The following is a 24,787-nucleotide window of genomic DNA, read 5'->3' as shown; positions in this document are numbered from 1 at the left end:
CACGCTGCAGAAATGGACTGTTTAAGGCCTAGTGCTACTTGTAAGAATCAATTTACAATTAGAACAGCATGCCTCCATAGTACACCCTATTTTATAGAAGTTAATGTTGTTTATCTGCTATTTTCACTCTAAATATTACCAGATGTAATACACAACCTCTTTGGAATAAAAACCAAGGAATATATACTTTTATCACATACAAATAAAAACCGGTGGCAATTTTCCATTTTCCTGCTTTAATTTCTTCTTATTCTTGTGTATATACACGGTATATTTTCAGGACCTAAACGGAGAATATTTAAACATGCTTTTGATTTTGATTGTTTTTTTAATGATAGCATGGGTAAAATTGCCTGTCTCTTGCCAGCTAGAGTTTAAAGGCTGCAGGGATGGAAGTATTTTACCTGCCAGAGCTCCAGCAAACAGCATCTTGGCTGGCCCTATCCTTCCGTCCTCTTCAGTGAGGTAAGCCTTGGTGTGAGCATAGCAAGGGAAGTAGATGGCTGAGAAGGGGATGTCCCGCAGAAAACAAGCCTTGGAACCCTGAAGAAAGAGAGTTAGAGGGAGAAAAAGTTATTTTAGGTCATAATATTGGGTTTACAGTTAAACCCAGAAAGAGAAAACAAAGACAAGGACAAACAGAAAGGGGAGCAGAGAAAGATTGATGGGACTCGGAGGATTCAAACATTGACTTTTGGTTCTGGGTTTTGAAGATGGACTGTTTTTTCTAGCCACAATATGAAACATCAACTGTCCGTTAACAATCCAGGTATTCAAGCATTAACTAATGTTACCGCCGAAGAAACTCCTTCCAAAAGACTCCTGGATCTCTTATGGCAGAGTGAAATATTGACCACTACATGCCAGACAAATCATCTCTCTCCATATACAAACCGTGTGTGTCCTCAGCAGCAGGTAAGGGAGGCAGCTCCAAAAACAAAGCCGACAGAGAAAAAAAAAGAGTGGGAAAAGCAGCAAAAGACAGACTGGCTGACGAAGATGGCTCCTTGTCTGCCACTGTAAACAACACTATATCATCAAGCCTATTGAGTTTCCTGCTGTATTTCAAGCCTGTTGGCCCGCTGCCACCTTCTTGATACAGCAACTACAGTCAACAGAAGGCGTTTAAAGAGGTGTGCAGGGTCTCCCTGTTTTGAATACACTTCATTTAACTATGGGATAATCCTTTGCTTCCTCCACACACACACCCACACACACACACACACACACACACACAAAGAGAGGATTGGAAGATACCTGGGCTATCTCTTTCCCTCTCTTTTCTCTGGCACTTCTTGTCTGCCTGTCCCTCCTGCTCGCTGACTGGGGCCCGAGCGGCTGCTGAAAGGTGGGAGATTCTATCGAGGCAGGACAGACAAGCAGCGTCACAGGGACTGGGACTGGAATATCAGGGTAATGGTGTTGGGTTGGGTAATGCACTTGCAGAGCGGCAGCAGAGTGAGAGTGCCTCTATAGAATCCTTTTACACCAAGATGAAATGCAATTCAATGATTTAGTTGACTCAGAATAGGCAAAATGCCTCTGATGTATTTCTGCACACAAGTAAACTTATATACAATGACTTCATATATTTTAAACATCATCTGGATCCATATTCCTACAATAACAGCTTTCCCCCAGTGATGAATGGTGGCGCTAGTGCGTTAGCCACCCTACCAGCCGGTAGCTCCACTAACGGAGGGTGAGCGTCAGGATAATTACCCTGACAAAGGCAGCTCTGTGCCTGGGTGCAGCCCCTCCGGAGCCAGCCCGTCTGGGGCTTGCAGGCTGGAGCTCGTCTCCTCCCCACCACCCCTCCACCACCACCACCACCAATGCCGCTACTGCTTTCTCAGTGAACTTTGTCTCCTTTCTATGACTAGACGAGGAGACGAATGCAACAAAGCGTGTGCATGAGCATGCACGAACTGACACACACTCATTTAGGTAACACGGCATTTTCACAGACAGTGGCTATAAGGACACACACTCCTACATGGTCATAAATTACTAGGAGTGAGCGCACTACCACACAAACACAGGAACAGGTGGGCAGGTAGACAGAGACAGGGGGAGGCTCCACATTCTTTTACAGCCTTTTTAAAAGAAGCAAGAGGTTTACATGGAATTTGTCTGCTGACCGGTGGTCACATCAGCAGACACAGGGACAAACCACACAGATAAACTTGGGAAACTTAGAGTGGTAAGCGGCCAGTGTAGTAAATAATATGTCAAAATTTACGTCCTGTCCTTTTAAGTCCCATCGTCTTACTTATGTAAAAGGAGACAAATTAATGCAACCGCAGGTATGAGATTGACATTTTCACAGTTGATTGCATTTACAGTTGAGGTAGAATCTCTCCTGCCAAGCTCCATTAGGACTTATTTATGTAATTTAATTAGACATGCTCTGTTTCACCCTGAGGGCTAATGTCCCTGTCTAGCCAGTCAAGCTGCTAATGTGAGAAGTAGCCACAGCTCGTTCACTGATTCCTACAGCTCCTCTGTCTCAGTAGTAACATCCAGAAAAACACCGTGGCTGTGCACCTCAATGGTACAAACAGACCGAATGTTAGGAGTCATAATATTAATAAGGGAAATTATTATGAAAATACAGGAAATATTCTTAAAACACACCAACACAACAATATTGCTATATTAGCCCCTTATGTGACACTAATCTTTCACACTTGCTTTACATAATATTTCACACAACCCTAATATGTTCAAACAGTGCACTATAATTTTTAGCCTTGTGCCACTGAAAAATACCAATTATGGCAATTAAGGTTAAATATGGCTTTTAGCATAAATTGTGCCTTTTCTTGTTCTTGAACAGAAAACCACATGGAATTGTTGATTTAAATGATAGCTGATGTGGGGTAAGGTAATATGTATAATTGTAGAATAGTTAATCGAAAAATCACATATGATTTAGTCACAACAGTAATGAGAAATAATGGATTGCTGTGAAGTCGTGAGGCTGATGAATATACAACAGAACGGATGCTGGATATCTGGCAATGATTTGCCAGTTAATTTAATTTGAATTTCAGCCTCTTCCAAGGCTTTACCTTTCATTTACAGAGAGTCACGACTTTCAATTTAAAAATTGGAAATCTCCAGAATACAGCTATGTCTACTCTCTTCTGTCATTAAAGTAGTCAATGTCCAGTATCCTTTCACTGATACGTTGTCGTGGTCTGATTTCATTTCTTCAGCCCATTCAGAGGCATGACATGATTGTTTCAAAGGGAACATTAAATTTTTAAAGAATGCATCTCCCACCATCTTTTCTGGGACAGGAATGAATGAGCTTCATGCTCACAAATTAGATGAGACAGAGACAAATGAAAAAGTGGGTTTTTGTGTATTGAGGCAGGAAGATAGACTGTATTTTAAATTCTTTTAAATAACTCATCAGAGGGGTCACTTTATATTATAGAACCCCAAATGTCCACCTGACCTGATTTGCAAGGTTTTAATGAGTTTACAATTGCAATATTTAACATTGGGAAAAAAATACAGACCTACGGCTTTCACACGAATGTGTGACCAGTAGGATTCTGGGCAACAGTTATGATAGTGACGATATTTAAATATTTTACGGGCACTTTCTGCATTTATAAGAGGTGACAATAGAGAGATGTAAGGAAATGAGGGTAGAGACATGCAACATGGTCCCCAGTTAGGGACACAGGGTCCCTATTTCAGCGCCTTAATCCCTTGGCCACCATGGCAACCAAACAGTTCTAATTTTACTGTAGAGAAAAATTTAGGAAAAGTACATTTTGTGCATCTCTCTATTCCTGCAATTGTGTAACTGAACCCTCTGATCCTAAAAGGACCTGAGTAGAAAATATCAGAAAATATCAGAGTGGACAAACGTATCAGGTTAGAAAATTAATTTCATGATTCCAATGTAGCTCACAACATCCTAGTTAGCCGTTTTGTAGGATTATGTGTTGTTCTTCATTCTGCGCACTCAATCTCAAATAAACAAGTCATGTGTTTGGTTTGAAAACTCTGTAAGCCTCGGTGTCTCTTAATTGGATAACAACTCTCAAAATCAACACAATGACACAAACTAGAACAAGTAAAATTAACTGTCGAAATCCTAATTTCTTGTGGGAAAAAAAATCTATTTTTATTCAAAAGAGAAGTTGGATAATCATCTCTCTAATTCTGCATTCTCTGTAAATATATATTTCTATGTTGTGTATAAACATTGTATTTATATAACATTCACAAGTTAAAATTCTGTATTCTGTGCATCTGATGCAACAAGATCACATCAAAATAGACCACTGTTTCCAATACTGTAGAAGAGTCATGAAAAAAGGAACTTGGTCCAATGTTAAGGTACAATATGTGGATCAGACATTGGGTCACACAGTCATTGGACATTAAAACATTGAGTCAAACAGCTCCACATCCGCAACTCAACACAAGCCTTTAGCATCCAGTTGCATTGTGTGTGATGATCTTTACATGCACCTCTGACCCCAATGTTTCCCACCTTGTAAAGTCCAAAAAAGCCAAGGTCCCTGATGACAGACAAGGCGCTGACCCTCGGCCCTGTGGTGATCTCTCCTGCCACCTGCAGACGAATCTTTACTATCTCCAGAGGGTTGGTGAAGATCACCTGGGAGCCACCAGCCTAAATGAACACAGAGACAAAAACAAATCAATAGAATGCACTTCAATAAAAGAGAAAAAGGATTGGATGAGGATATACTGGCTGCCACATATTACACCAAAATTAAATGTTGATTTTGTCTGTGTTTAATGTGAGATTTTGTGTGTTCCACTGAAGATGTGCGTTCATTTCAACCTAACACAGAAAAACCGTTTCTCTTATCTGCCTTGAACACAAGTGCAGCTAATGATGTAACTTAAAAGTGCCGCCTCAGCAACAAGCTGCAAAACAAACATGCGAAGAGGAGGAGAGTACAGGAGAGTGCCGGGAAATCAGGCTGATGCAGTCGAGTCTGTCAGCTGTTTGTCTTCATCACACAGACCCTGCGGGGACTCTGACTTCTCTTTTTCTCTCTAACCTCTCACTTTGCACCGTTCTTCAAACCTCTACTTGTGAAGGGAGAGCAACAATACTGCAGCAAGTTCAGACTGGTTCCTTTGCCTTTCAGTGCGGCAGGGCTTTTAAGTATAAGAGGTAGCTGCTGTGGTAGAGTTGTGGCAAGACAAATGGTTAGCCGTGTCTAGTCATGGAAGATGACAGCATTTCCAGAAGGCTTCTAGATACTGAGAAATGTTCACACGGTTTGAAGATTTTTATTTGGAAAGTTGGCTTTTTCGGACCTCTTTTCTCTTCATTGTTTGTCTCACTCTCTTCCTCTTAAGCATTACCCCTCTCTCTGTCAGTTTCATTCTTTGACCCCCTCTCAAACAATCCCCTTCATCCTTTCTAATATAGTCTCTCTCTCTCACTGTGGTTGCCAGTGGTTACTGTCGCTACACGCAAAAGGGCAGCACATCGCAAAGAGATAGCAATCGGTTGCCATGGCGCCATTTCTGTCTTAAATAGGCCTGGTCTGTTTGTTGTTGTTTCTCTCCTTTTCTCCCCCTCTCCTTCATTCACTTCGTTATGAATGATGGATTGTGCTTCTCGCCTCTTGCCTTACGGGAAGGCATCAAGCTCCAATCTGCAACATGGGCAGTTCTTTTTGCTAAAAGTCCCTCAGTTTTTAGTGTTGCCATATATTGCCTGAGAGAAGAGAGGGAGGAGGGAGAGACATAGATCATAATCGTCTCATTGAAGGTGTGTGCAGCCGCTCATTTTCCAGCCGAGTGTAGTGGGCTACAGCTTCCCTTCCAGACCCAACGAGAGGTTGTGAATAGCAGGAGGGCTGCTGCTCCAAAGCTGCTGCATCTCACAGCTAACTCTTTATGACTTGTTTTACAGAAATAAACTACTTGATTACATACTTGCTAATAGTGCGAGCATTAAGAGGATATTGGCACCGGCCCCTAGCGGTGTTCGCTACTTCAACTGGATTCTAATGAGATTGAAGATAGAAGAGATGGCAATGTTGTTTACTCAAGGAGGGTAAACAACAACATTGCTCAGAGAGATGAGCTGACAATACGACCTGACAACATGAGTTTAAAAGGAGTGACGGTGCAGAGCTTTTTTTTGTGCACGACACCATCCCACATTCTTATCAAATTAACATTAAAAATTTTGATCATCCAGGACAGAGAGGGAGATGATTAGAAAAGAGAGAATCAGACAAATAAACAGAGAGAGGTAATGAAAGAGAAAAAGATAGTGATGCAGAAACAGAGATAGGAGTAGTCAAAACAAGAGAAGTGAGGGAAGGTGGAGGTTGACGCAGAGAGGTTGAGGGTTGTGATTATGCAGTGATAGCGTTGGCGGCTCTCTGATGATTCCCAAGTAATTACAAGGCAAGGTGATCCTTAGAAACCTCGGACGTCAGCACCTTATGCACGCATCACAGCTCCTGGCTGTGTGTGTGTGTATCGCAAAAAGAGCTTAGTAAAGTTTGAGCCCCCCAACACACACACACACACACACACACACACACGCACACACACTTAAGGCCATAGAAGAGATTAGCACCAGCTAAGCAAATTACCTACCATCTATAAATACAAATCACACTTTCATTTGTACTTAACAGCTTTCATGCTACAGGTACGGGTCTGTGTGTGTGTCTGTGTGTGTGTGTGTGTGTGTGTGTGTGTGTGTGTGTGTGTGTGTGTGTGTGTGTGTGTGTGTGTGTGTGTGTGTGTGTTAGATTCACTGATAATGTTTTGATAATTCACATCAGGCTTGATGACAAAACCCATTACAAAACTTAAAACAACCATGCAAACTGTGATACATTTACAATGAAAATGAACAAAGTGTTACTGTATTTTGAGCCAGAGTCTTACCCCCACTCCTCCTCTCAGCAATGACCCAGTAAGTATTTTGTGTAACTTAAGTCCTGAAATGCAGGCCAGTAACTCTCAGATAAGCATCCAGCCAGCTCAGTCAACGGAGCATGCCATTCTTACCAAATCATCATTAGAAACTGGCAACCCACACTGGAGCTTAATAGTCCTGGGCCACGGTATTAGAGAGGGGAATGAGGAGGGAGCAGGAGGGAGCAGGAGGGAGCAGGAGGAGGAGGAGGTGAGGGGAGGAAAGGGTAGGTGAGAAGAGGAGCATGTTTAAGAGGGCAGAGAAGAGTAGAAGGAGGTAAGATAAAGAATAAGAAAAGCAAGAAAAGATAAAAACAATAAGCAGAGAAAAGTATGAGCCAAAACAGCACATTAGAGGTGATAAAAAAGTTGCTTTGAGATATGCTACGTTAATTACAAAAAAAGTGAGCATATAACATTACCAGTCCCCTGTTCTTTCTCTCTTTCTTTCTTTTGCTTTAGAGACTGTGGATCTGAGGCTGACACTGTGGTCCAAACCAACACTTTCACAGCTACCAAATGATATAAACAGATTTCATGTGCTGTGGCTGGAACCTCACTAAAAAAGGGTTCAGGAGGGTTCGACTTCTGTGTGGGAGTGTGTGTGTAAGATAAAGTGGCAGGCAGAGTGCAGTGCCAGCACTAACACCGGGGCCTCAGCCAGGATGAAAGGAGCTGTCATGACGGCTCACGGAGGAAAAGAGGAAAAATCCATCCATCCACACTCCTCTCCTCTACATTTATCCTGTCCTTTTGCCTCTGTTATGATTCTGCTTCTGAATCCATATGGGTTGTATAAAAAAGGCAACCACCACTTTTCACACCCAGGACAGTGGAGAACACTTCTTCAGTATATTTGCTTTCGTGGACTTGCTGTACTATTTTATTTCTGTCTCCTTCACACAATAAAATCGCTATCCAAAATTTAAATTACAGCAAATGTACCATGTTAAAACATTTCTTAAACATATTCCCAGAACAAATAAGGTCAATTGAATGTGCCTGAGTGGAGCTAAACCCATAATGACTTGTGTATCCTGAAATACTTTGCTTTAGTGATCAGCATCAAAAGAGGGTTGAGTGAAAGACCTTCTTTCATTTGCTCGGCCTTGGAGGACTCACTGTGTGTGTGCGTGTGCATGCGTGCATATATGGATTGTGGGTAGACTGTGACAGCTCAGTGATCAAAACCTATGATGGGAGGGGGGCAGGTAACAGACTGGGGGGGTCTCAGGTAGCAGCTGCTGTCAATCTTCGTCTCCTCCCTGTAAGTGTGTGTGCGTGTGTGCACCTGTGTGCTCTTCTGTTTGTCATACATGCACACACTCTTGCGAGCATGTGTAGCATGTGCGTTTGCTCTTTCATGTGTGATCCCTACACGTTCCATCAACAAGCGGCGACTGCTGCCCTCCAAACAGGTCCATGTCTGTCTGCTCAACCGGCAGAGGGGCGGCACTCAGAAAACAGGTAAACATAGTTAGGAGATGTATGCTGCCTTAGTACTGCACACACTGTCTGTGTAGTGCACAGCATCAATTCTGCTCAGTGTACTTTGAAGAGCCAGGATGATGAAGAGGGAAAGAAGTACTCCATGTTTGGATTTTTAAGCGAGAAAAAATAAAGGGTGAACACTGAAATATGTAATGTTTACTGTATTTGAGCCAAATACTTGGAAACTGTTGCAAACATGCTGAATATATGGGGACATATCAGAGAACTCAGAGAAGTTCTCAAAGTGAATCTGAACCAGAAAACTGAGACATACTTTTATCTCAGTAAAGAGGTGTGATTGTTAGATATGAATAGACTGTCACTGGCTGATCAAACCAATTCCCACTACTGCTGTTTTAGTCATTCACAATTCACCTATAGAAGCAGACACCATAATGACATATAGTCTACAGTGTCTAATATATGTTTTTCATTACATTTCTACAAATTCAATACATTCCTATCCCCACTATTTCCTTATGAAAACAAAATCAGCCATTTATGTTGCATGGAAAGCAGTGGCTCCCAATAAGTGGCATGAAGACCTTTTCTAAACCAATCCTATTATTTCATAATGTATTGATTTTATCGTTACATAGCTACAATGATTCAGCTGTGCAGTTTGTTTGGTCTGTTTGGTTGTTGAGACCTCACATCAGCTGTCGCTGTCTCCTCATGGTTTCTCGTTCTTCTTGTACTCAACCAGGTGCTTCTGCTTGAGATGGGAAATGAGTTTGTTGTATAGCCCATTTCTGCAGTTAAGGTCCTCTTACATGTACAAACCACATACTGTATTACTGTGCTTTGTTGTAGATCTTACATTTTATAACCAAACCACTTCCATACTTTCAAAGGTTCTCCATTTTTTGTAGTCAGCTCTTTAACAGCAGAGCTGGCAGCAATTTTACTTTTGCTTTCAGCCAAGCTTTTCTGATGCTGTAAGCAGTCATGACGTACATATGTCAACCCCATGATATGACAATTTTTGATCACATTAAAAAATCTGACAATATTATTATGAATGACATGATATTGGGCTATTTGATTGGATTGGATTTAACAATTCGTGTTTAAAATTCTTTTTAAAGTCAAAACTTTAAAAAGGGTAAAATAGGGAAAATCTAAATGGCTTATTACCATTGTGGTCACACTTTTGGAACTGTCTCTGTGAGGGAGGTCTGCTTATAATATTTTATATATATTACATAGGGTCTTGGCTAAATGATTAGATTGCTGTGTCTTGAGTCCTCAGGCTGAAAAACGCTCCTGTATCTGACACCAAATGGTCCCTGTTTAAATTCTGTCTAGGTTGTGAATGAAGGATCTAGCTCTCCAAATTAGCCAAAGGTCTCATTACAAAATGTAACGAATGTAACAGTTGACTTGAGACTCACACATCCCCCAGCCAGGATCTCGGCAGCCAGAGGGACTGTGCCATCTTTCTGTCTGGTCTTTCCTCGCACGAAGTCGTTCACCTGGAAACACAAACGTTATAGTTTCATACAAAGCTAGCATTTCAAAAGCTGGTACAGTATAGTGGAACATAATAAAAATAGTAGAGTTAATACACTATATACAGTGTTTTCTGTGGAACCTGAAATGTAGGAAATCCATAGCACAAATGTTAACACGTCATCTCACTATTGACTTAATTTGGTTTGCACTGAAAGACATACTGATTTAATTCACAAGTGGAGATTATAACTTAGTGGTATTAACAAGCATCAACCATTAATAAACAGACACTGACACACAGTATGTTATCATGACAACAATATTAATAATGCTGTAAGCCATTGAGTATACCTCAGTATAAAATGCTTTAAATGCTTTTCACTGTCTGGTCATTATGTAAATGTACCTATAGGTGTCTGTATGTAACTGAAGGTCATCATTTCCCTCTAAGCGTGTTATGTGTGTAGTATCACATAATATAAAATCCATCCAAATGATTAAAACGATAGAAGAACTTCATGGATCTCTGTCTGTGTGCATGTGTCTAACGCAGTGACTTACTGTGAGCTTTATGGCTTTCTCGGGCGCCACACCCAGTAGCTGTGGTACCAGACCTATCATTAGGAAACGACGAGATGATTAGAAAAAAAGAGTGCTGTGGTACCCCTCCTCTCTCTCTCTCACTCACAAACACACACACACATACACACACACACACACACACAAACACACACACACACACACACGCACGCACACACACACACACACGCACACACACACACACACACACACACACGTGCATATACATATACCACTTCCACACGCTCCACATGAAGTGTGGCTTCCCGCTGCATGCGTCTGACCCTGCGAGATCCCTCAGACACAAATGAAATCTATTGATGTGGAGTGCGGGGACATCAGTGTGGCAACAAGGGAGAGAGAGGAAGAAGGGGTAAGGAGAGGATGAAGAAAGAGAAACTGCTTCCCAGAATAGGAAAAAAGGGCAGAGTATAAAACAAACCAACCAAAAGTTTACGCAGACCTCAATTACAACCCAGAGCTGGATAAAAATAAACAAAATAATCACAACAGAGCACAATGAAACTTGGCCCCCTACCCAGCCCCTAGGCAAGAAGCACACACATGCAAACACACACACACCATTTCCGCAAAGTAAGAAACGCAGTTAATAGTTTACAGTAGTTTGTGTTTAGCTAGGCCACACACACACGCACACGTAATCATATACTCAATTTGGAACTTGGTGAAAAGCAAACCAAAATAATTTTTAAAATATTTTTTCCAACTGCTTAAATACTTCAACACAGAAGACATTTGAATACACAAAAAAGGGACTTTGGAACATAGGCCTTCTTTTATTTCAAAATCCTCCCTTTAAAAAAAAAAAAAAAAAAAAAAGAAAACCTGGAAAGATACTCCTTCTTCTTGTGCTGTTTTGTTTATGAGAGATCCTAGCATCAGACATCGTACAGAAGTAATTGTGGCAGTTTTTCGCTGATGATTTTACATTTGTCGTTCAGCTGATTTTTCCAAAAGTGAAGGCACTTTCAACTTCTATTACGTAACTACAGTTTGGCTGTCAGGATACCTGTCTGGCTATCTATCTGGAGCCAGACCTTTCTGTCTCTATGTCTGTGAAGCCATTCCACTCTTGATGGCCTTTGTGTTTCCCACAGAAATTCAAGCATTCAAGTTTCCTCTCAGGAGCCCCGTGCTGTCAATCAAAATCATGGGATTTTAAAAAGGGCCCACCACTGTTACAGGGGACCATTTTTCAATCCTTCTTCAATCCTACTCCAACAATACCCACACAGACACACTAACCCCAGTGTCTGCAGACAGGGCAGGTAGTCATTAGGGATGTCGTGCCCTGGTATGTGCGTACCTGCATGCCCAAGTAGTCGCCTGCATGTCCGTGTGTGCATGCCTACATACTTGCGTCTCTGTTCGGTGTCTGTATGTGTTTGTATGAGTGTGTAGGTCTAGCCGTGCGACATCACCACATCGTGACACAGGCCTAAAGGTATGTGGCCTTGCGTGTGATGTTCATTGTCCTGCTCTGAAAGTCCCCAGCCAGTCGGTAATCACTTCAAAGGAGACAGGTCAACAGAGAGGTGAACTCACACCGCCCTCCTGTCCACCCTACACTTTTCGTCTCCTCTCATCTCCTCTCGTTTCCCTTCTCTTTTATTGTCCGTACTACTCGCCTCTTCTTTCTTCTCTCTCAACTCAGCTCCTTTTTTTTCCCAAAACCTGTTTTGTGGATTTGGCTGCCTGTGAGTTGTTTTCCTGAAAGCTGTGTGTAAATACAGATTTGGGGATGGCCAATTTATTTTAGCTTTCCCTTAATAATATGTACTGTATGTAAAACTGTGGCCTACACGGTAGCCACCATGATCATGGAAATATGGTTTTTTACATACAAAGAGTGAATGTATCATAAAGATTCCAGTAAGTATAAGCAACAGTAGCTTCTGCATAAGCAATGCGGGATAAATGCATCTAAGACAGTATCAACTGTACACTTTCCAACCATGACTGAAGGTCAGGATAGAGGTTCAAAACTTTATTCTTGCATACTAACCTCGGTAAAGTCCAAAGAAGCCCTCGTAGCGCACCACCTTCTTGAAGCAGTCGAAGCTGTTCTTGTACATGAGCTCTCCCACCAGGGAGCCGCTGCTCCTCTGGTTCTGCATGCGCGTCTTCACCAGATCAATGGGGTACACTGCAGTGGCACCCACGGCTAGAGAGAACAAAACAAGGCTTATTTAGATATTGATCACGTTATGATGCTATTATCTGCTTATTTCAACACACATTTTTCATTTAAGTAGTTTGCTGTTATGACCAAGCCACCCTTGCCTTCCCCTTGCCTTAACCCGCATCCATATCCCACCCTTGTTCTTACATCTTTGTGTTTTACAATTGAAATCAACAGCAATAGAAAATTAGAGTAGGAGGAGTGAAGAGTAGATAGGGTCATATGACATTTGATGATACTGACTTTAAGCTACTTTACAATTAGGAATAAAAAGGGCAAAGTGCAGCTACAGATGTAGATTAAATGGTTTGTTCACCAATAAAAAAAATAAAGTAGTTTTCATAGGGATTACAGTAGTTGTTAAGTAGAAAAAAATATGAATTATTCAGGGTAATGGAGACATTAGGCCTGCTTGTATGAATAGATTTGTTATTAAGTGGCATGTACAAGTGATTCAAGAGATTTGTTGCAATTGTCTTGTACTTGGAATTTTTTTTGAGGCACAAGTGACATTCACCAGTAATCCAAGCCTATCGTAAGAGTCATGTACAGATAGTCTGCCATGGGAGAAAAACACTTGCTCGACCTAAGAGTTATAACACCTTAACATAAATGATTTTGCAGATTAAATATGATGCCGAATGTGAGCAGAGCAGGTAACCTTATAAATCATTCTGGGGGCCTTGATTATGCTAATGGTAACATCTCACAAACATGCACATGCTCATGAACAGGTGGCATTCATCAGGTTGAAACAATAAATGACAACATGTTTGCCCAATTAAGAGGTGTTTGGTGAATGCAAATTGGAGCACTCGTACGAGCAAGCCTCTCAAAAAAAGTAAGAAAGTTTTAGGATAAAATACAAATGCGATGAGCACTTTAAAAAAATTCCATTCACATTCATAATATTGGATGTAAAAAATATTTTTTTTCCTTTTAAATGAAATGAGATAGGTGTTTTTGTCATTTGGGTGAATTGACCCTGCAAGAGGAAGATTAGGTAGAGGAGGAGGAGGAAGGGGAAGTCTGTGAGGGTAATGTTAAGAAAGACGTCAAAGTGTTTTGAGTTCCAATGTCTTCGGCCCGTGAGACGGACACAAACAAAAAGAACCGACCCAAGGCGACAGACTTAATTAGAGAGACCGAGAGAGAAGAAGGGATGGCCGACCCATACCTCCTTATTAAACTGTCTCCCGTGGGATAGAAGGAGGAGGAGAAGGGAGGAATGAAAGAAGGGAGGAGGAGAAGAAAAACAGTGGGGAGTCTGGAGCCAAACACAAGGTCTAGGCACCACCCTTTACCCCCACCTTCATCCTCCCTCCTTGATCACTCACACAGGTACAAAAGAATCCACACAAGAGGGTTTTCCCATGGCACGTAGAGAGGCAAGAGACAGGACAGAGCGAGACAGAGGGATGATAGAGAGAGGCAAAGAGGCAAAGGGAGAGAGACTGAGCGAGAACAAGAAGGAGAGGGAGCATTTCTCTTTAAGCAGGGCAGCGACCGTTGCTGTTGTAAGCAAGGGAAAGGGCAATAGAGGGGCCATTGTCCTCTCTCTCTCACCCTTTTCTTATGAGGACAGCAGAGGGCGGGGGGGCAGGTAGGCAGGCAAGCAGGTAGGTGGGTGGGTGGGTGTTGGGTTGAAGGTATGCAGGGAGCCAATGCGGCGTGACTCTTACCCCCTGCCACTGAGCCAAGGGCGAACCTGTAGACTGACTCTGCCACCTGGACCAGGATGGGGCGGGAGCCATCGCTGCCCAACTGCTGCTCACAGTGGAACATAACAAATTAAAACAGTTAGACAGAGCAGCTTAAAGAGATACATGACAATAGACAAACCACTGTTTCAGACATTTCTCTATAACATTCCACATATACTGTACTTCAGTATCGTGTCTCTTAAAATCTTGCATGTCACACATATAATTCCACCAACCTACAAGCTAAATTACAGGCTATTAAATCAATCATTTGTCACACATGCTGTATAGTGTTAATCGCTTAAAGTCATACGATACAGAGATGTAGTCAGTATTTGAATATGCAGTACCTGTAATATAATATTAAGATAAAATCCATGCTGCAGTTAATGATTATTTTCTCTAACAATTATTGTGTTAATTATTTTTTTGAGTAACTGACTAATTGTTTAGACTATGAAATGCTAGAAAATGGTGAAAAAATGGCCGTCATTATTTCCCTTAGCTCAAGATGTCTTCAGAATGCTTCTCAAAAAAACAGCAAATCTTTTTTATTTAAGAATCTGTAACCATAATTATTTTTTAAATAACAAACAAATAATAAATTATCAAAATAATACTTTTTTTTTTCTTGATAGATTAATGCTGAAAGCAGTACAAATCCATACATAGTGCAGTACAAAGTCCTGCACAACTAATCAGGTGGTGAGTTAGGGTTAGAAATACAGAAGAGCAATCTGATCAACTATAAATATTTAACAGTTAAAAGAATAATAGACTGTGTTTTATATTTTGAGTCAAAAAGTTCATTACAGATGTGATTACACATTTCTAATCACTAAACAACATTAATAAGTTGTGTTGTATTTAATACACTCTTTACATTTACATTTAATTTAATTTACAATTTCTTGTTTCATCTATATCTAGTTAATTTATTGCCCTTTTCAACCTGAAACTCAGGACATATACAGAGATGCTTTTATTGTATTGTATTGTATTATCCTATTTATTTTCACTGCTTAATTGTTTATTGGTCCCTTTGGTTGGCATTAGTATGACAGAAAGCTCTGTGTAACTGAATCTGTCCTACACTGGTATGGAAAACCATTCGTCAAATATAATTAGAATCACAGCGATATGAGAGTGGAAGAGAGTTAGTAGCCAGTATTAGCCACAGTCCCTCCTCCACCTGAGGTACCTGTTGCCTTGTCTGGTCTGACCACCCCTGGCCTCCCGACCCTGGGGAGAGGGGGTGGGAAGGGTGGTAAGTATGTGTGTGTGTGTGCGTGTGCGTGTGAGGGGGGTGGGAGTCTTCAGAACAGGTCCACCTGCCAGAGAAACAGCCAAAAACCAATCCCATCCCATCCCATCCCACCCCCACCCCCACAACCCATCCCCAGAGGTTGTTTCCTGCCCAAACATCCCCCCTACACAAGCTCCTCCACTTCTCCCATCCTCCTCAGCTCTGTCCGCCTGAGGACTGATGAAACTTGGCAATTCTAACTGTCAGGATTTTTGAGGGAGAAAGAGGGAACAAGTTAACAGGATATAAAGAGAAAAAGGGCAAACCGGCAAACATGCAGAGAAATAAGAGAGAGAGAGGGAGAAGTAGATCAAAAAGAAAATGGAGAGAACAAGCGAAAGATGAGGAGAGAGAGCTCCAGCTAGCTGGCGGCCAGCCCCCGAGGCCAAACCACAAGGGCCTAAAGTGGCTCATTGTGGTTGGACTGGCGTCTGTGTAGTGCTGGGCCCCTCCGCTTGCTCCCCTTTGGCCCCAGCCTGCTCCAATATGGCCTGGCCAAGCCTTCACTGTAGCGCTGGAACCCACCAGGCAACACAACTCTGACCTCAGCCCAAGAAAGAAAACAGTCCTCTGCTCATCTATCTGGCTCTCCATACGTCCTTCTTCCTCTCCTTGGATACAAATGGTTCTTGTTAGCTGCTCTAAAGTCTTTTCACATCTATTATTTGCAATGTGAAGCATTTTTGACTATCATTAGCTATTGAGGATAGCTGTGCTTGTATTTATTTATATGGATTTGTGAGTTTTGAGTGTATGTTTTTTAAAGACATCAACCACATATGAAGGAGGGGTCTAGTGGTGTTTTCTCTCAAGAAAGTTCAAGTCTGTGAAGGGAAGTTACTTGGGTACAACTTGGTCTGAACCTTGGTATGAAATTTAGAAAATGAGCAGGGCTGATGAGTACTGGCTGCCTGGCAATTTTGTGAGCAAACTTTCTTTTTTATACCTCACAAAACCTGTTTGGGTTTGCACCTCCTGTATTGCTTTATTTCACTTCTATGTAACTCTAAAACAATTTCTCAATTAATTAATTGAATAATTCACATCAAAATCCCAAATCAAACTGATGCTTTGTTTGTGGGGATTAATTACCTGTGAAGGAGATATCACTATCTTTAATTATAAAATCTTAGTCTTCTGCAAGGTGACATCTAGCTGTAGAAAAGGTATCGAGATAGAAAAGAGCTGCCAATGTGGAAGAGGAAACTAAACACATCAACAAGTCTTCATATTCTGTACCTGTCTCTGGACCTCTGCCAGGTTGTAGGGCAGGGCGCCTTCCTCCAGCGGAGCGATCTTCTCAATGTCGACTAAACCAACACGTCTGGTGAAGAGAGAGAATGAGGAGAGAGAGAGGTTTCAAGTAACATTCAACTGTTGTAAAAACTCTCAGAGGATCACCCAGTTCGTGACCTTTGCAAGCACAATCTGTCAGTGTGAAGTTACTCAAACCTTAAAGATACTCTGCCATCGTTCCATGTGAAAATATTGTGGCATTCAAAAATCCAGACCTGTGCTTGGCATGATTGAGTTAGACAACCGATCTATAGGAACAGAAAACTCCCACTCCTTTATCCCTTCATCCAAGTATAACAAAGATATTTAACCTTTGGATAGAAAACGACTGACTTTCTGAGTCTTTCCATTGCATCTCTATGACGGCACCAGATTTCCCAGGCTGAGGGAACGGAGAACGCCAAATCCCCCTCCCCCCACCTCTCTCCTCTAAATATTGGGGCTATTATCTCTCGCATCTCCAATCAAGGGGAGTGGAGAGGGCTATTAAAGTATCCCATTGCCCAGAAATAATAATCAGGTGGTGTCTCAGGCCGGGGTTAAAAATTATGAGTGCACTGGTCGGGCCGCGAGGCAGACGCAGAGGAAGTGGGGGAATGTGAGACATATACAGTTGTTTTGTGCCACGGATTATAGGGGCTGGAATTGCCCTTTTTTAAGATAAATGGGAGTTTGGATTGGGTTTGGACTGAAAGAGGATTCTCTGGCACTGATGTAGGCATGTCTGATTCTTTTGATCCATTGCAGGGAAGTCTGAGAATGAAGAAAGCGTTCGTCTCTCTGAGGTATGGACCCTGGGGCTAAAGGTGCACTGTGGGGGGCAAGTGTGGGATAGACTTACTCCCTGACTAGCTTAGGGGAAAAAAAAATCAAATGACTGAAGTATGAATTCAGTCCTTAGTAGCTATCCCTCCATTACCGCTGTAACACAGCTACAATTTTCTTAACATATGTATTTGCCTGTTCTCAGTTGAACATACAATCAATGTCTCTACCTACTTGGCCATCAGATCCACAGTACCAATGATTATTTCCTCAGAGATCATATTATCCATCCACCCCAAGACTAGATTAAATATAGAAAAGCAATTTATATCCAAAACACTGTCCCATTATGAAAATTAAGGTATTTAATCAAAACTGGCATGGTTTTTGTGTGTGCCTTTTTTTCCTATGTTTTGAGGCTTTAGAGAAGTTTTTTGCCTGTGTGTGTGTGTGTGTGTGTGTGTGTGTGTGTGTGTGTGTGTGTGTGTGTGTGTGTGTGTGCGTGCGTTTGTGTCTGTCTTACCCACGGGGCTCTGACAGGTCGGCCAGCTGAAAGAGGATGTCAACTTCCATGGGTGTCACCTGGCCAAACCTCTGAGCTGCCACAATGAACTCCTCTACAAAAAAAGAGGGATTTTTATTTAGGTTGTTCTAAAATGATGCACATCATGCCTTAAGATACAAACCACCATTAACAGATATGCACATAGATTAAAAAATGGGGAAACATGATAATATATAACCATTGCCATACAATGAATACGTCTTATATCCCTATCTTTCCATCTGACACTGCCTATCTGTGCTTTGGTCATGGCAGCAGCAAACTTAGCATATAGTGTATCATTCGAGTCATTTTTCTCCTAAGCCATATCCTCTAGCTCAACCTGGGGGATCCTGAGGTATTCATATATATACATTATTCCTCCAGTGTTTTTTGGTTCTACAAACCTCCATAGGAAGGCAAACAAGGAGCAACATGATCACACACCACCTCAACCACCTCAGTTGGCTCATTTAAACGCAAAGAAGCCATGGATAAACTCTGAATTCCTTCTGAATTTCTGAGATACCAACTCAAAGCTAATGACCATAGATAAGTGTTGAAAGGTAAATTGACAGGAATACAATGGTACAACATCCACAAGACTGCGGCCCAGTATACCCGTACTAGTAAGCAAGTCCCCAACTTTATCTCCCCAACTCCTTAACTTGAGACAGCAACTCTCTTTTAACTCCAACGGAGATCCGCCCTTTTCCAGCCTAAAATTTGGAGGTGCAGACAAAAGCCTAAGAACTTCACATGTGGGTGCAAACTGCCCCAGCACATACTGGAGGTCACCCTGATGAAGCCATCAAAACTACATCATCAGCAGAGAGCAATGCAATCGTGATGTCACCAAACTGGATACTCTCAACTCCTTGGCTGTGCCTTGTGATTCTGTCCATGAAAATTACAAACAGAATAGGTGACAAGGAACAGCCCTGGTGGATCCAAAAGCCCACTGAAAGCATTCTTGAATTAATGCAGAGAAAGTTGTACATGGACTGGATGACTTGGAGTAAAAGCTGAGGCACCACATTTTCTGGCGGTAGTATCTACACAACAGTGGTTTACACTGCTTCACAAACAGGACAGCATCTACACTGCACCCCCTGGATCTAAGGTTGAGGTGGATGGACAGATAATGAACACTGGATTGCTGGGTTGTATTTAACATTGCATTATTTTCTTGTTGCTCTTTTTAGTTGGCCATGATATGCAAAACCTATTGCCAGTAGCTCTTTTAAATGTTTTTTTTCTTCAGGTTCTGTCACTCACACATTAATTTCTATAACATGGTTGTCACTTACAAGTGAGAAGTGTGAAAGAATGTTGAATTCATCATAAGAAAATAAAACAGAAAATATGGCCATGGAGAGTTATGGAGTTTAGTTCTTTGAGGCAGCTTTAGTATGCCGTAACTTAAAACCTGGTCTATTGTTGGTGGAATAAAGAACAGGTTGACTCTAGGCTGGCTTACAGTGGAGGAGTCAGCATTGTTTGACCTGCTTTATTCTAAGAGCAGCAGGCTGGGATTGTGACAAAGTCGTCCCACACTGGAGCCATTCACCCCGCCGAGGCTCAGTTTACCCCTGAGGCATGCTCTCTTTCTCTCGCTCTCTCTCTCTCTCTCTCACACACACACACACACACACACACACACACACACACACACACACACACACACACACACACATCCATGGGCACATGCAGATAATGCTCACAAGCATGTGAGAAAGCATACTAACACAAGAATAAATCTACACACACACACACTCTCTCAGAGATAGACAGAGTTCTGTCTGGGGAGATCACAAATCAAAATGCTGATAATCTGTAGCCTGTAGTCACCACACACGCATGCGCACGCGCACACACACACACACACACACAAACAGACACACACACACACAAACAGACACACACACACACACACACACACACACACACACACACACACACACACACACACACACACACACACACACACACCTAACTGACCTCACACATTTTATATTTACTTGTCTCTTTGTAAAGTGATCTGACCTCTATTAAAATAATAAGCAGAGTTACACATAAATCCCTTGTCCACACAAAGTTCCCTGACAGTATACACTCCTTTGGCAGTTTATTAGGTGCATCTAGCTAAAACTAATGTAGTCTAATACACCAGTCCTGCAATAACTCCTCCCTTCTTTAAGGTTATAATGTCCACTGTTATTGAAACTAAGAAAACTAGAGAGGTGGTGATTCAACTTTATGGTCATTTTGGAGGCTGCATTTTATGGTACTGTTGAATTGTATTGCGTTATACGAGCAGGTGTTTCTATTATTTTGTCCACCCCTTTCATATCAGTGAGGGTGGCTAAATATCAGAAATACTTCTCTGTATAACACAATGCAATTCAACAGCACCACATAGTACATTCTCCAAAATTATCATTAAGTTGAATCGAAACCTCTTTAGGTTTACCTAATAAACTGCCAACTGAGTGTATAAGCTATAGTCTCAAATTTTCAAACTGACAGAGGATGAAAAAAGACAAATGTGAAAAATGTAAAAATCAGTTTGGCCATAGCTGCTGACATTTGCAGATTGACATTCAATTTAGAGCATTTAAATAGCTAAATATTGCAGTTATTAAAATTAAACTCTCATGCTTTGTTAAGACAATTGGTGCTTTGTTGTTAATGAGTGCAAACTAATGGAGGTCTGTTAAGCTTACTATAACAAAAATAGTAGTTTATACACAACTACGGCACAAAACAAATTACAAAGTGCATTATAAAAAAAAGAACAAAGTAGCGAAAACAAGGTAAGACAATAAACATATGGGTAAATTATAAAAAAGGACCTCAAAAAAGAACTAAAATAAATGTTTAAAAAGCAATTACATAAAAGCAATTATATGCACGCTGACATACTGATGTTTAATCATCACCATCTTAATTTAACGTGTTTGCATTTCAACATTTGCTAAATAGCATTAAAGTGTGATCACAAAGCAAAGTATTGGACAGTAGACATTTTGACCTTATGTTGGCGCTAGATGAAAAGCCATGGGATCACCAAAGTGATTACATTACACTGTGAGTGGGACAAGAATGTCTGTGCAAAATTTTATGGCAAGCCATCCAACAATATCCAATATTTACTGAGATATTTCAGTTTGAACCAACTAAACAACACTGCCATCCCTGAAGCCACACTGCTAGCATGGGTAAAAATTACTGATATAAAAAACAACCTGAGATAGTTAAATGGTCAGGAAACCCTACTGGCAAAAAACCTGATCAATTCAATTCACATTTAGAAGAATCATTGTTGTCGTGTCCAAGGACCTTCAGAGGTGAACTCGCTCATATATCATCAGTTCTGCCACTATCTAGTAAAGATGCATGTATAGTATTATGTGTTAACACATATGCTTCATTAACACACACCTGATTTTAACTTGTTCAAAAAGATGTACAGTCATGATTTTCCTTGTTGTTGTACACTGCTGGCTCAACAAAAGGTGCGTACTGTAAAGGTCTCCAGTGCATGTACACGCACAAACACTTACACACGTGTGCACTCGCTTTTGCATTATAACAGCGTCCCCAAGGCAAAACAGTGGCCTTGCTGCACATACGGAATCAATCAAGGTTATTACACATGTGTGCATGCTTGGCTGTTTTAATGTATTTGGATTCTTGTGTGTATGTGAGAAATGTTAGGGAAGAATGTCTTACAAAATACGCATACACTTAATACATGCTGGTGTGTGTACACTATGTGTTTGTGGGCCAGCTAGTACTACATGGAGCTGAGCCCTTGCAGTCCCCGAGGAGGCCTTAATGACTCAGGGAGGGTGAATGGGTGGTGGCTGTGGAGGTCTGGCTGGCTACGGGCCACCACGGGTCGAGCCAGACCCAGCCTCACTGTACCCATGGTGGGAACAGCCTGGGGAGCGCATGGGCTCTTGGTCTGGGTCGGTTATGGTCCACACCCCTGATAAGGCTTCAGATAGCATCATAAGGCTACACTAGTGGCCCTGGGCCATGTGGAGAAAGGTCAGAATGGTTTCTTAAAGACGACCAGAGCAGGAGAGGGAGTCAGAGAGAAAGAGACAGAAAAAGGGACAAAGACAGAGAGAGCCAACTAGGCTCCTTGCCAAGTATTGAGGGAAGGAATGAGAGTCAGCAAGTGGGGCAAACAAGTGAGAGAGAGATAAGGATTTTAAGAAACTAACCATGGGAGAAAGAAAGACACAGCGAACACATTAAATCCTGTTGGATCAATACATAGCAAATTACCCAATTTCACCTTCTTGTAGTTTTACATATTTGCTCTGCAATAATTTAGATGATGAAGTTAAGCAAAAAGCATTGTAAGTACTGAAGCTTCAATTGATCTACAGGGTGCGACAACACGCAACAGCCTCAAAAGTAGGCACACAGTTTTGACAAATCAAATGTTCCTCATGGTTGTCTGTTTTTCCAAGAATTAAAAATATCATTATCAACAAAAAACATCCGAGGACAAATAAAGTGATCCACAGATGAGTGCCAGGATGTCTAATAGACAAGACGGGCACCATCAGGGATTGTGGGTATTCAGTACGTGTGCTGGGTCGGATCCAGCGTGTCCATTTAAATGCCACCGGGAAGGAAAAAAGCCAAACAAAAACAAGTTCCACCCTCCTTTCAACACACACAAAGATGTAAATACATTATCTGGGACACACTTTCAAAATTGCCTGTAGTCCAGTATTAGTTTGTGCATGTGAGCGCAAACTGTATACAGTGCATGCCTACATTTGTGTTATGTCTTCTTTCACTGCATACATGTAGAAAACATAACTGCATGTGGGTGCAAAACTTATATACTCAGAAATGTGCATCTGCTCTTTGGCTGCCAGTGTTAATATAAGTTTATGATTTTTTATGATTTTTTTTTCTCCCTGGATACCTTTGGTGACTTCCACATCTCGGCGGTGGCCAGGCAGGGTGCTGTAGATCTTTCTGATTAGCTCCATGTTGTTGAGCAGCGAGTTGAAGCCGTTGAAGTAGGAGAAGCTGACCTGATGAGACGTGCTGCCACCCGCAACCTGGGCGAGGAAGAAGAGGAATAATTTAAAAAACAATGGAGTAACCTACATACATAAACACAGTCATATTCCAAATAGATTAAATGCTTGAGGGATGCCTCTAGATATTATGATTATGTAAGAAAAACTAAAAAAAAAAAAACACGTCAAGATGAATTCTTGACAGACACCAGTGGTTAATCAGCAATTTTCCTCTTTACCATCGCTTCACAGGAGTAGTAAACCTGTTTTAACCGCCACTTTTTCCATCACGAGACGAATACTCTCAGGGAGTTTAATTAACTTTCTTTATGAGCTGGAGGAAGTGGTAAAAGAACAGAAAATAGAAAAAAGGTAACAGATTAAAAATAGATGCTGGGCCTTCAAGGACATTCCAGACTGCCCACAAACTCTTTTATGAGAACCAGGATCCCATCTTTATCAAACCAGGCTCTCAAACTCTTAGCGAAGTTGCTGCATGTCTAGCAATGTTTGTTTCAAGTATGTTCCCTGAATGTTTTTGCCTGTTTTGGGTAGTTAAGGCCAGAGTATCAGATGAGCCTTGGGGCTTTGCTGTTCTCAACCACTAATTTAGAGCTTCCTTTCACTAGATGGCACTGTTTGCTTTACAGACACATGCAGGAGGGTTGCTTGCTGCTTTGTGTGTTTGCAACATGGGAGGGAAGCTCTGGCTTGGCTGAAACTGCCTTAACAGAGAGATACTTTTGTATCTGTTCATATCTATGAGCCTATAGACATGGATCTTCCCACAATATCCAACACAGAGTCTTTCACAGAGGGGGAGAGGAGAACAATATTTGGGGGGTAAGAGTGTGGCACTGATCATTTACCTTGTTTGGTGAGTGAATTAAAGGTTGCCGTTTCATTGTTTGTGGCAATGTGTTTCTGCAGTGTTTATGGGATTTCTGATATATGTGTGTATGTGTGTGCGTATGCGTGTGTGCACAGACATGTGTGTGTGAGAGAGTTTACTAACAGCACACCAAGATGTCTGATCAGTGAGGTAAACACAGTGGAGAAAATGACAGAGTCGACAAGGTGTTTATGAAATGGGGCAAGACATGGACACAGACACAAGACGCACACAAGCGCAACAAAAACAGCAACACACATAAAGAGAAGACAAGACACGAAAAAGACAAACATCTCACAGTTAAAAACAAATACAGTACACACGCACAGCTACTTGCACACAAACACACAGGCAAATATGATGGACTGTAAAGCTCCAGTCTCCATCTATCTCTGTCTCTATCTTCCCATTCAGCTGGCCCGCTTGGCTTTGACACTGCCAGAGAGGTTAGACTTAATGACATGTTGGGAGAGAGACAGAGACGCGAGGGAAGGAGGAAGAGAAAGAGGGGCAGTTGAGAGAGAGGGAGAAAAAAATGAAGGGAGGGAAGA

The 24,787-nt window shown here is 41.6% G+C and overlaps 1 protein-coding gene across 1 annotated transcript in view; it reads right to left on the bottom strand.

Moving 5' to 3' along the window:
• The window catches only part of LOC120786339 (calcium-binding mitochondrial carrier protein Aralar2), a 51,088-nt gene that overhangs the window by 7,954 nt on the left and 18,347 nt on the right, over positions 1 to 24,787 (bottom strand). The window contains exons 7-15 of the mRNA XM_040121760.1: positions 23,245 to 23,383; positions 18,270 to 18,363; positions 16,925 to 17,009; positions 14,359 to 14,443; positions 12,500 to 12,658; positions 10,456 to 10,508; positions 9,834 to 9,914; positions 4,520 to 4,660; positions 405 to 543 (exon numbers count right to left, since the gene is read on the bottom strand). Coding sequence (XP_039977694.1) covers positions 405 to 543; positions 4,520 to 4,660; positions 9,834 to 9,914; positions 10,456 to 10,508; positions 12,500 to 12,658; positions 14,359 to 14,443; positions 16,925 to 17,009; positions 18,270 to 18,363; positions 23,245 to 23,383 — 976 coding nt within the window. The remainder of the gene's footprint in view (positions 1 to 404; positions 544 to 4,519; positions 4,661 to 9,833; positions 9,915 to 10,455; positions 10,509 to 12,499; positions 12,659 to 14,358; positions 14,444 to 16,924; positions 17,010 to 18,269; positions 18,364 to 23,244; positions 23,384 to 24,787) is intronic.

This window comes from Xiphias gladius, chromosome 24 (assembly GCF_016859285.1).
Source record: "Xiphias gladius isolate SHS-SW01 ecotype Sanya breed wild chromosome 24, ASM1685928v1, whole genome shotgun sequence".
Lineage (NCBI taxonomy): Eukaryota > Metazoa > Chordata > Actinopteri > Istiophoriformes > Xiphiidae > Xiphias > Xiphias gladius.
This window is presented reverse-complemented; position numbering and strand designations above follow the sequence as displayed.